The 13,982-nt window shown below is 36.4% G+C and overlaps 1 protein-coding gene across 2 annotated transcripts in view; it reads left to right on the top strand.

Annotated features, from left to right (window-relative positions):
• Positions 1-13,982, top strand: part of LOC144437741 (uncharacterized) — a 35,837-nt gene extending 21,855 nt beyond the window's left edge. For both annotated transcript variants that reach the window (XM_078126752.1, XM_078126753.1), the window contains exons 4-10: positions 2,314-2,526; positions 3,406-7,403; positions 8,188-8,467; positions 8,944-9,154; positions 10,845-10,972; positions 11,407-11,550; positions 12,286-13,982. In XM_078126752.1, coding sequence (XP_077982878.1) covers positions 2,314-2,526; positions 3,406-7,403; positions 8,188-8,467; positions 8,944-9,154; positions 10,845-10,972; positions 11,407-11,550; positions 12,286-12,351 — 5,040 coding nt within the window. In that variant the 3' untranslated portion in view covers positions 12,352-13,982. The remainder of the gene's footprint in view (positions 1-2,313; positions 2,527-3,405; positions 7,404-8,187; positions 8,468-8,943; positions 9,155-10,844; positions 10,973-11,406; positions 11,551-12,285) is intronic.

The following is a 13,982-nucleotide window of genomic DNA, read 5'->3' as shown; positions in this document are numbered from 1 at the left end:
ACACGAAGAAAACATTTGACACAAAAAGCTGCTGTCATGCACTACAATGTACACACTCTCTCGTGTTTGCTTACACATCTCGGTGGACAATTTTTCAAAAATTGAAAAATGTGTTGATTTTGAAAACAAAAGATTCAATTTCCTGGAGCTTGTGCATATATATGTATATTATGTACATGTATATATTAAACTACATTTTGCACATACAGGAAAATGTTAGGGATTTTAGCACTGCTTTTGTCATTATGTTTACTGGAAATGGACCCGAAAATAAATTAGAATACATGTACATGTACATGTATCACTCACATGAGTCTCTGTATTGCAATGTATGACTCACACAGTAATTTGCATATTGGTGAATCCAGTCCTTTGCAATAAAAAAAACTGTATTTCACCTAAATGTATAGTGTGCTCTCTCTTTCAGTCTAGCCTGAAAAGCATGAGATATGATTTAAAATTCAACCACAACCACCACCCACACAGTCATTAACATCATGTCTTGTTAATCAAACACAGAATTCTAACCAATAATAAGTTATTGTTTATTGGGGGCAGTTATGTAATATCCAAATATGGTAATCACAGAAATCTAACCAATAATAAGTTTGGGGGCAGTTATGTAATATCCAAATATGGTAATCACAGAATTCTAACCAATAATAAGTTAGTGTTTATTGGGGCAGTTATGCAATGTCCAAATATGGTAATCACAGAATTCTAACCAATAATAAGTTAGTGTTTATTGGGGGCAGTTATGTAAGTTATGGGGAGTGGTAATGATGTCTGACTAATTTGATTGGTTGCAATGGGGAGTGGTAATGATGTCTGACTAATTTGATTGGTTGCAATGGGGAGTGGTAATGATGTCTGACTAATTTGATTGTATTCAAATGAAGTCATTATGTAAATAGACACTGGTTATTGAGATGAACACTACAGACTTATATTATTATTGCTGTGGTGTTGGGTTATAAGCCTGAAGGTAAGGCTACAATCAGCACGACGCATAGCTGTAACATTTTTATTATATATCTCCACAGATATTTTCATACATGAAATTTCGTGTTAGGAAATTTAAAAAACAATAAAACTTGACTTTGTGCCCTGAATGTCCAACTTAGTTTGACAATTGGTGCTATAATACCAACAATGGATTACATGTACTATATTTAGATGTGCTGTTATGTGATCAACCTCATTTGGTTGACATCATACACAGTGACCATTTAGATCTGGTGTAGGAAACCTTCAAAGTGCCAAATTCATCATATTTAACATCCTGCATGTAAAAAGTACCAGCAATTCTGAATATCAAAGATGATAGAGATGTAGAATGCTAGATCAGCTGTTTCCCATGGGAGCAGTTGTTTTGAAAGCTAGCTGCTTGCTCCAAGGCACATGCTACGCGACACTAGCATAAACGGTACAGAAGTGACGACTCAAAAAGAAATATCATTGGATTTGTGCAGTGAGTCTCATTCCAGCAACGAAAATGACTCTGAATGTTATTGAACTAATCAGTGTATGTGTCAAATATTCACATACAAACTATCGATTGCCTGTTCTGGCATATAGCTTGTGGAATATACCTCACTTTTGATAATGTATACATTATAGACAATAGGATACACTGTTGTGATGTATTTGCTGTATGCAAATTCAATATTCCAATGCCGTTGCATGAGTAGGTTTACGACAGAATTTCCATCCACAAGGTCTGCACAAGCATAACCTTTTTAGTAATAAAGTTTGATTTTAATGAAAACAAAAACGGTCTGTATTTTTAATCCATCAAAATAGTTCTGGGTTAATTTCAGTCAATATAGAAAAACAGTTCTGGGTTGATTTCAGTCAGTACCATGGCAGAATGTATGGACCACTAAGTCATCATCACTTTTTCCATAGAAAGCAACGTAATGCGCAGTGTTCGAATATATGAGGCACATATAAATAATATAAACAGGCGTGTTTATACCGGATTATTTGGGGCATGTTTACATTAACAGGTTGATGTTGATAGTATTATAAATGATTAGAGTGAGAAGCGAAGCAAAAAAGAAAAGCACAGAAATTGTTGTGTGCCAGTGGTACATCAAATTGGTTGTATGAGAGGGTCCATTGCTGTTAACCTACATGTATTTATCTACATTGTAGTATATGTGTACAATGTACATTTAATTTATCATCATGTACATTTTTCATTGCAAGCTGTACTTCATGACCTTGACAATTAAAAGTCTACATGAAGTTTACAACCACTCCTAAATCATATTGTTAAGGGAAATATATTTTCAAACTGTTTATTTACAGAATGAAAAAGAAATTGATAAACTGAACAAACAGATGCAGAAATTCAGGATGTTTGTATTGAGGCTGTTGATGAATGATAGAGAAAGACAAAAATATGTACAAGAAGAACTAGATGAAGAATATGGAGCAGAGTTTATGGTTTCACTAAAACAGCTGGTTAGAAATTATCTTGAGAAGATGGAAAAATACTTGCCTAGAACTGCTATTGAACAGGTGAGGTACATGTATTGTACTTGCTAAAAAGTGGGATTGAACAGATGTTATATCAACTTCTATTTATTTCAAAGCGGAATTCTATAGTATATTATTGAGTTTGCTAAAGGGTACCACTAGCTGTAGCAATCAGCCTGTGGAAAATCTAAAAACCCTTTCATAAATGTTTCATATTAAGGTGGTAATATGGGGGAGAAATGGTATTTATTTTGGATTTTAATGATTTAAACAACTTTTCGTATACAAATGTAATTTCGTCTTGACAAACAATAAAGGGAAAGATAGACCAAGCTGGTGTTTATATAACTCATTAAATTGCAAGAGACTACAAAATGTGTAAATAGTTTGCATGAAGTTCTCCTAGTTAACAACCCTACAAAATTTTTGTGTTCAAGTCATCATACACAACACTCAAGGTTTCAAGGACAAAACTCAAATCATATGGAGCTACACAGATGAAATTCTTTGGAATCAAGACTTAAGACATACCTTTTGGAGAGAGCTTATTTGTGACAATATTTATTGTAAAGCACCAGTGCGCATCACTTGGTGGATACCAGGTGCTAGAAACATTTCTTTATCATTTTATTAGACAAATCACCTATGGAGGTCGCTCATTCTCGTATGTCGCCCCAAAACTATGGAACTCTTGTCAATCCTCTAGCCTGGATTGCTTCAAAACAAAACTGAAGACTTATTTGTTCACCAAAGGGTAGGGTGTGTTTTAGCCATTCAGCACTACTGAACAGAACATTGCGCTGGAAATTGGCACAATAGAAATCTGTCTGATTGATTGATTGATTGATTGATTATCATTATCCAGTTGACAGAAAATGCTGCAAATAGTCGTTGATAGCTTATATTTTCTATTAATTACAGTTTCTTGCAAGAGAGCCAGATTCCAGCATTTCAGTGGAAGCAACATCAAGTCCATCTTGTGCTGTTGACAAATTAATAGAATTGCTGGATTCTGGACCACCCTCTGAAGATTCATTGATAAACTTCCTTCAGATGCTGTTGACCTCACAAAACAATAACCCCAAAAGTCCTGTATCATCAGAAAATGACAGTTCTGATAGTGAGGAGGAGGAGGATGGTGACAGGATCAATGAAGATGAAGGTAGTGGACAGCCAAGAAGAAGCAAAAGATTGGCTGGAGATGGAAATTCAAGACGTAGGCATAGTGGGAGAAGAAAACATGCAGGAACTGAACAAAATGGAAAGAGGAGAGATATTTCAAAAGAAAAAATGACAGAAATAGGTCAACAAGGTATTAGGACTAAACAGGAATGTGTAACCAAAGGCAGAAATAAACCAAATGTTAATGAATCCCAGACCATTACCACGGATGTAGACACTACAGAAAGTGAAAGTCTCTTAATGCCTATGAAATTTCCAGGACATACATCAAATGAGCAGTTGATGAGTGCACATGATGATTTACAAATGAACATTCATTCGACCATTGAAGATAGTGTGGCGAAAATACTACCAAAGGACACTCAGGTACCACAAAGTGTGGGTGCAAAATATGTTGAAATTTGTATCTATTCCTCAGACAGTGAGGATGGGGAAGTCACTTTCAAGAAAAGCACGGCAAAAGAACTTGAAATATGTGATATTATCGAGTCAGATATCGAAGAGGATGTGATAATCTTAGATGATGCAATTTTCAGTTCTTATTCTGGGAAAGAGGCAGATGTCGAGAGTCTTGGTGAGGATGATGGAAATTCCAGCCCTATACCAAGAAAGAAACGGAAAAGGGTAAACCAGTCAGCGGGACTGCCAAAGGAAAAGAGGAAAATACTGCCAGGTGATTGTGTGCATGCCTCTGATAGCACTGTTTATAGTGGCAGTATAGAAAGATACCTTTCAAGCAAACAAGAAATCAAAACAACAAGGTCTGGGGCTACTGAGAGTTTGAGTCTTAACATGTCAAAGAGGTCCAGGACGACCTCATTGTCACTTCCACATCGTGGTCATGAAAGAGAACATTCTTTAAGGAAGGTGAAGTCCATGGATGTGGGACAAAAGCCACACAAACAAATAATAGAGATTGGGAGCGCTAACATAGAGCATATAAAGCCAAGTAGATCAGTCCCTGATTTTGTTTGTGAGAAGAATGATTCTTCTGTTGTACAAGAAAGTCCTGAAATAAGTGTCCACATTCCCATGAGTGGAGAACATTCAATGACAGAACAAGATGTCTGTCAAAAGTCAATTTTAAGAGATTCAAAAGCATGTACAGAGAGTGCAAGTGATGCAACTTATCTACCTCACGATAGAGACGCTTCCAGAGAGACAAATAATCGGACACATTCACCAATCAGAAGTGATGAAACACAGATTCCAGATTCACTACTTCGCAAGAACATTGATGATTCACCTGTTGAAATTTCAAAAGCAAACACTGAAATAGAGAACAAGGCAAATATCTCCAAATCCGAAATGAGATGTAGGCGTAAAAGAAGTATGAATATCATCAAGGGTGGTCAGTTTCATCCATTTAAAAGGGTTCTCCGTTCTGGGAAATCTATTGATGACAGAATTGGCGATAGTGAAGATGACTTCCAAATGCATTCATTTAAGAGAATACTTCGTTCAGGTAAATTTGTAATTGAGAAAGATGTTCCTGTTTCACATGCAAAAGCCAAAATGAAATATTCAAAGAAGAAGGACAAGTGTGTGAAAGGTAATGTCAAAAATGATCCTGCAGTGAGATCTCTTGCTAGAGACCGAGAAACTGTAACAATCTCAAAAGAAATAGGACAGAAGGAAATATACAATGTTGATGATGAACCTGGTAGTCCTGCATCAGTGATAATAATAGAAGATTTCACAGAAAGCAAAGAAAAACACGAGAAGTCGGCAACAGGGAAAGCATCATCTGAGTCTGATAGCAATAACTCAGAATGGGTTATACCACCCTCATCTCATGACTTGACAGTTTCACCATTGTTAGCATTGGAGCTTCAGCCAAAAGATGAAGTGGATGCAATTGTGGAACCCATATTTCCCGAAGTGGATGTAGGAAGGGTTGTGCCACTGTCTTCAGAGGTGGATTTAATGGTTGAACCAGTATTGTCAAAGGTGGATGTACAATATAAACCTCTGTCTTCAGAGGCAGAGGTAGGAGGGATTAAACCACTATCTCCAAGGGGGAATGTAAGAAGGAATTCCCCACTATCTCCAAGGGTAGATGTAAGAAGAATTGAACCACTGCCTCCAATGGGAGATATAGAAAGGATTGAACCATCATCTCCAGAGGGAGGTGTTAGTAGGAAGAAACCACTGTCTCTTGTGGCTGAGAGAAGGAAAGAACATACATCCCAAGAGGTTGGTTACCACTTCAATACATGTACCATTCCAGAATTATCAGAGAGATACTGCCTATCTGATAGTGACTGTTCTCCTCAACAGTTTAGCCAGAACTACTGTGAAAGTAGACAGGATTGGCTGAGATCAAAAGCAAGAATGCAAATCAGAGAGCCAAATGGGCGATTCATCAGGACAGACTATTGTCCTGTCAGAAGACGTCACAGATACACAGACAGTAAACACGAGCCTCATTATGCAACACCCTCTCGCCGAGGGTTGTGGTGTAAAAAACTTCAAAGAGAAGAATCAAGCTCAGATGATGAAACTGATTGTCTTGATCTTAGAACCACAAAAGAGCAAGTAAATATACAAGTACAAGATGAACCAGAACAAGCTGCAAAGCAGAATACCAGCAGAGAAATGATGTTGAGTATTGAACGACAGACATCATCTCAATCACAAGAAAGTAGTAGGACCAGAACAGAATGTAAACCTCCTTCACCACATCTTGCTTCTACTGCTGAAAACTCACAAGAACATTTAGCAGCAGAACCGTTTTCTCCAGGACCATCTTCATCTTCAAGACTTCAATATCAAAACAGCTTAACAGACAGCACGACATCATCACCTTTCAGAACACCTCCAGAGTCACCGATTAGTTTCAAAGGAACAAGTCAAGATAGTGCCTCTCCTAAGCTTAGCAAAAGTAGTCCCAGGTTAAGTTACCACAGAGAAGGAACAGCCAAGTCACCCTTATCTCCAAGACTGCAGAGTCCCAAATCTCCCAGATGCACAAGTTTGATGTTCGATTTCTACAAGAAAAAGGCTGCTGCATCAGGTAGTGATATGGATCAACTATGGGAAAACAGACCAAGTAAACAGTTTGATGCAGATGATTCAGAGGGGCAACAACAACAACAACAACAGCCATCAGGGCACAGTAGCACTCCAAAGAGGCAGCGTAGTATACAACTATTCCAAGGGTACCAAGACCCAGTATCAACACTAACATCTTCTCCTAAAACTTCAAACAGTCTTAGTCCAACAGCAGCCAGGAGTCCTATTTGTCAGGAACCACATCTACCCTTAACACCACTGACAGACATTTGCAAGCGTAGCATCACATTAAGAAGCCCTTCTGGTAAAGTACCGCCTCCAGCTTCCACATCCCTGTTTTCAGTCGCTCATAAACCTAGGAGAACCAGAAGTTCAGTATCAACAACTGCTAGCATGTCAGTAAAGCCTATAGATTTATCTGGTAATAAAGATATGAGAAAGGTACATTTTATGAATGCCCTTAGACTCTGCAAAATGAGCACGAAAGCCAAAATGTCTGTTGAACGGATAAAGAAAAAGAATTCTCAAAAAAGACCCCTGCGAGCAACAACTGAGAAGAAGAGGACTACTTGGACTTACCTGAACTTGAAGCTTGTTCCAAACCTTGTTGTCACAAGGCTTCCTCAAAAAGTCAGGGATGGAAAAACACCCATTAAGAATGGAAATGGTTTAGTGTATGTGTCTACTAAACAGTATACATCACATAACAGGAACAGGAACAGGTAAATAATGTATAGAATTTATCTACACACCAGCTATAAGAGTAGAAAAACTTAATTTTGATGGTACAATATATCATACACTACACATATATTCTTGTTGCATTTGGGGATCTCACTACAGTAAAGCCAGGAAATGGACATTTTGACAAAGCCTGTTGACCTAAACAGGCAAAATGTTACTTGTAAGTAATTAAGAACCCTTGATGATGTAACAAGAACTGCTTATTACTCAAGAAGTATAAGATTAGGTCAATGTCCAGCAATCTCACATGTATATACACGTAGCAGTTAATGATAGCTCTCTCCTGATGATACTTGTACATTATGTAATTTCATGTAAGGCATGTGTGTTTGCCATCCATGTGTCGGTAGGTTTGATAAAAAAACAAACACATTTCATTTTGCTCAAAATTTCTGTGCAAGGCCATATTTGATACTATTGTAAATGGAAAGACTGTTCAGATATCTTCAGAATAACAACACATATTTCTAAATAGTTGTTTAGACAATAAAACTTTTTGGTAGATTCAGGTACAAACAGAAAATGAATCAACAGAAAAGTGAATTGTACATGACATGCTAGCATTGTGGGTTTTTTCTGGGTTTTTTTTCACTGTCTGGTTGGTAGGTTTTGAGGAAATTCAAGGACAGCAAACAAAGTATTTGATTGATGGAGCCTAATAGACAACATGGTAGTTTAACAATTCAGTCAGTGTTTCATGTAATGTCTCTGAGGTGAATTTATATTCACATAACCCATGATGTATATGTGTATTTGTTGTAGCCGAGGCAAACCTGTCGTTCTAAACCAATCCTTACAAAACAGTCTACTTTCTGGACAGCGTGTACGTGTGACAACCAACAACTATCTGTTTAACAGGAATAGTGACTCCTTCAGGAACAATGAGCTTTTATCACATACAAGTTCTTCAAGTGAACTTCTGTCACCTTCAGTAACTGATTTAAGTTCTTCGAATGAAACTCTCTCATCCTCACTCACTGACTCAGATTTCTCTGCATTATTGAAAACTAGCTTTGTTAGCACAGCGAATGGACCTGTTCAGGTAAGTCTGTGAAACTGTATTAAGTAAACACAACTGTAATTAGGAAGAAAACTCATGATAAGAACTACTCATCTAAACATTCTGACAATGTATCAGTTAGATAACTTGGCAATTAAAAGCCTCATGTGGTTCCTAACTTGTACTCATTTACATTGTACATGTAATTAGCTATGCAGGGTAATTTGTGCAGAAAAAGTACAACCCCCTCTCAAGTTGAACATGATTATTTTCAAGTTTGTTCAAGGTGAGAACGTGGCAACCTATTTTATGACTTCCTGTAGTCTGCAGACACTACACATGACATAGCATTGATTCAGACTTGTCAAACTGCAGTTACTTAAGGTCCTTCCAAATTACAGTTGTGTCTATTCTTTAAATGCGAGTCGTATGATTTCTGTTCCATATTATCACTAAAATCTATACCAAGTATCTTTTGCAAACTGTTTGATACATGTTCTCATGATTTCAATTGCCAGATTGATATGAGTAGGCTAATTAGCCCTGTAGGACCAGGGGGAGTTGATTCAACAACTGTTCTACCTTCTGGACAGGACAACAGAACACCAGTTGACAACTGCTGCATCGTAGCTCCAAGTCCATGCACAACTCCAGAAACAAGAATGTATGCAAAGGCAGTTGTGCACAGAAATTGCCCCCTAAGTTGCTGCAACAACACACCTAGAATAGGTAAAGGTTTTTAAAGTGTATTATAACATGCATGATCTAAGTTGAACAAAAAATGTGGAATAGATACTCTGGTCATTATGTTTCATGACAACGTTCATCTATGTCACAACAACACATGTCTACATCACTGGTTTTGCTGTGTTCGATATACAAAATGTATGAGTCAAAACATTCAAAATTACCATTACTTTCCCTGATTTTTCTTTGGTATTGGTGGCACAGTTATAATTATGTTATTCACCAATATTTTCCTCCATTCAGCGGAAAATACTTGTGACCTACAGGTTGTCACTACTTGTCTAGCAACTCATAGTGACAAAGCCCTATTAGGTTAGAAATATTTTCCTGTAAGAAAAAAAATATTGGGAATAACATCTTAATATTCATAATTGTGATATGTAATATATAATATATGTATTTAATTTTATACATGTGCATATTTTAGATCAATACATGATTCTCTCCTTCCTTTTGAGTTTTTTTTTTCAAATTAGAAATGAATTTTGTCAAGTCTGCACAAGAGATTAAGTGCAGTGACCACATGTAATCGACAGTTGTAGTTGAACAATTAGGGAGAGATTTGTGAAAGATGTGAAAAACAATTGTGTTGTTGCAAGAGCCCAAAGGGATCCACTTGAAGATGATACATGAATGTGTGCTGCCCATATCTGTATTTGTTTGCTTAAACTTCCTCTTGTCCATGTCCATGTTAAGCCATTTCTTATCCATGCATTGGATTATCTTGTTCAAACATAGCAGAAACTTTTTTTTAAGTTGAATTAAAATACCAGAGTTAAGATACATAATAGCTCAAATTACTTTACTTGAGTCAGTTTCTTCTGTAAAGAAATGTTTTGCAGTGTATAACTTTTAGAATTTAATTAGTAGGAGTTCTACTAAATGTGTGAACCTCAAGGAAGACAAAACACAACAAACTGTTTGTTCACGAGACATTATATCACATCTTATGGAAGAAAAACATGACCTCAATTTGATGAAAACATTCAACACTAAACAAAGTGTATAAACCAGACAACATTTACAAATGAAAATATCCAGTGACATGCCAAAAAATGTTATGCAAGCAAGTCCCAAGTTTTCATGGACATCTTACCCATATTGTCTGGGGTAAATGTGAACATCATTGCCGTACATATATCATTTGCTTTGCCAAGTATTGGAATTCTCTTTGTCCCTGTAGAATGATTTACGTGAATGGTCACCTGTTTACTGTACTGTCGAGATACATCTTTAGCTGGTCGTACCTCCTAGCCCACATATTCTCTGTTTGTAATGATTACATTGTCAAAATTGATACTACAGATGGAAATTTTCTCCCAATAGCCTAGTCGGTGACAGCATGCTGTCCCTTCAACCATGACAACTAGTCAGACTCGTTATTCAAATGAATCAGTATGTAAATATACAAATGTTACACTACGTAATGTGGTAATTTACATGTCATATACATATTTGTTGTGTAAATTTAATGGGTGCTGGGTAACTGTGATAATGACTTTTGGGGTGTGACTACATGAATCGTTTGATATGTTTGTCAACATAAGCTGAGAGTACGAGGTAACGATCTGTATCTCAACAGTGCAGTAAACAGCCTACTTGAATGAAAGCTTCATCATGGTACATCTTTCGTCTTTTATATTGTATTGAAGGAAATGTCATTTTCTTTCAGGCAATTCTGTATCACCTGAATTGCATACAGGGACACCACCATCTGTGTTGGGCAGCTTGTCTGTGAACTGTGATAATCAATATTCATTTGTTGTACCTGATTCCATGACACCACTTTTGTCACCCACAGTAAGTAGCCTAATATCTGTCTGCCATTGTCTCAATTTATACTACTTGAAATCTTGAAGTCTTGAAAATAAAGATCTTAAAGTTTTGATACAACTTTTGTTCAAGAAAACTAAAAACACATTCTCAATTAAAGTCAAGATAAAAAGTCAGGGGTCACCGTAGAAACTTTTGAAGTAGAGGTCAAAATTAATTCAAAATTCAACCATTTCAGAATCCAAATAGCCACTAAATACTGTGTAAGGGTTTCATATGTTGCTGTCTTTATGTTACAGCACATACACTGTACATGTACACTTAACTATTGTAGCCCACCCTCTGAGTTGATTAAATAAACTGCTCCAGACTATGTTCCTTAAGGGTTATGTATGCATAGAGCCATACTTTTCCATGATTGTATAATACAGGGCACTTCAGTTCTATAACTTTTCTTACAGCTGTCCATCAGTTCATGTAACCAGTACAGTCTGAATCCATTGAAAACACCTGGAAGTAAAAGACTTGCTGCAATACCAACAATGAGAGAACATTTACAGAATGCTGGTACAACACCTTGCCTTGTTAAACTGGACAAATTCAATGTAAGTCATTGAGTTTTATCATGTGTGTGGTGTCAAATGGATGGTTGGTAATAATGTGTATGGTACCCATGTGTGTGTGGTGTCATGTGGGAACATTTGTGTAGTACTGTTGTATCACATATGTGGAAACATTTTCATGATGTGGTGTGATGTCATGTCATGTATGTGGTATGTATTGTGTGGTGACATGTGGGTGGAACCATGTCAGTATCTGTGTGTACTGTGTGTGTGTGTGTGTGTGTGTGTGTGTGTGTGTGTGTGTGTGTGTGTGTGTGTGTGTCAAATATATATATATTATTTATGCCAGTGTGTGGGGCCATGAGTGAGAAAACCATGCATGTCCGTGGCAAGGGCTTCCACTGAACAATAAACAAGGAATACTTTCAACAAAACATTTCATGGCAATTACACATAGTATACGTGGTATTATGGTGTAAAATCATAAAATGACTCTCCAGAACCTAAAGTTTACGAAAATGCCTACTTTCCTGGAGCAGTGTCCCTTGTTATGTGTTTAAAATTGTGTGCATATGTGCACAGGTCTTTCAAATGTCTTATCAAAGCTCTTGCACTGGTGCCCCCCCAAAAAATAAATAAATAAATAAATAAATAAATAAATAAATAAATAAATAAATAAATAAAAAAATAAAGAAATAAAAAAAAAAAATAAAAAAATAACACACACAAAAAAATTCATTCCTGAATTCAGACTAATCAAATATACTTGTTTTACAGGTTGGTGATGCAAACAAAATGACAAGAGAGGACAAGATGTCATTACAAGTGGTACACAAGATGTAAATACAGTTACTCTTGGACTTGAAGACAGTGTACAAAAATGTACATAGCATTCTCGTTTTACTTACTTACTTACTTACCTACTTACTTACTTACTTTATTGAATTTAGTCTGATTTCTTAGAAGTTAGAGTAAGTAGCCTAGAATAAATACACGCTTGTCACCTCACTAATGGTCTTATTTAATAGCACATTTCAAATACAGGGTCAAGTATTTATTCTTATGAAAGTCTTATTTCATTGCCAGCAGAGGTGACTTTATGTACATTAGTACCATAGGCATAGCAAAGTGTGTGTGTGTGTGTGTCTGTCCGTCTGTCTGACAGTTTGTCTGTCTGTCTGTCTGTTTGACAGTCTCTGTGTGCCTGAATCTGTCTGTTATATGTGCATCTGTGTCAGATGAAGTGAAAGAGTGATCTGCTATTGTCATATACTTATCAATTTGCTTGCTTCTGTTTGAATGGATACATTACTGTACGTGGGAAAATTGCAAAATGTTGCATCCCCTGTGTTTCAGTTTTGTTCCCTCCATGACAGACAAGTGAGAAATCACATCCTGTATTTCAGTTTTGTAAAAAAAAAATCCCGACATAACAGGCAGATGAGAAATTAACATAAAAAACTGTGATACTTTGTATATGGACTCTAGTGTAAACAGGTGTGCATCAATTGTCCTTTGTACAATCAACTGTGAGGGTGCTGATCTTCCTGTCTGTGTGTCCAGTGGTTTCTGGTTTACATTGTACAATGGGCAATACCATTGGTTTTATTGTATGTAGATCTTAGTAACAGATATTTAAGTTTTACGTTATGTTCTTTTTGCCATTTTTATAGCGAGTTTTCTCTGCGATATGAACATTTTTAGAGTGGAACGTATATGTCACCATAATTCATTGTGTGACACGTATGTACTTGTAAATAACTCAGAGTCTATTATTTTATTAACAGTATAAATATATCAGTCCTTCTTTCTGTTTGTTCTGTGATAGTGAGATTGTTTGAAAAAGTGGGTGTCAATGTCAATAGTGAACCAGTCATACATGGAGACTGGGGTCCTCCCTAGCTGTGTTTATGAGACGAGAAATTAATGTTGGTTTTTTAGGTCTAGTAAAACTAAAGCTACATGTAGTAGTTGTACCATGTACATGTAGTAGTGATAGTTGTAGTAAAATTTATTCAGAAACAGGATAGCCAGGAAACCACAAAAGCTGATTTCCACGTGGTCCTGTTACCATTCATTAAAAACATTACATACCTATCACACAATACAGACAGTGTCCTAGGAAGGCAAAGCAAGAAAATGAAAAATGAAAATTTCAACAGAAAAAATTTACACAGCCATCCAGTTACACCACACTGGAAGTCATCCTCTCTGACATTAGATGATTTATGTATGTATTCCTACTAAAAAATATGAATTGTTTTGCACTGCTTAATATTAAATATGTGTTGGTAGACTGTTCCATAGAACAGCTCCGGAATATTCCAAGGTTCTTTTTGCTGGAATTATTGCTAATTCTCAGCACATGTGTTTTGAGATTTGATCTTTGTTTATCTGGTAGAATACGTTATGTTAGAAATATAATTTAGGATGTGAAAATAGATTTTTTTGTTCTAACTAAAGGTTTATTTATC

This window comes from Glandiceps talaboti, chromosome 7 (assembly GCF_964340395.1).
Source record: "Glandiceps talaboti chromosome 7, keGlaTala1.1, whole genome shotgun sequence".
NCBI lineage: Eukaryota > Metazoa > Hemichordata > Enteropneusta > Spengelidae > Glandiceps > Glandiceps talaboti.
This window is presented reverse-complemented; position numbering and strand designations above follow the sequence as displayed.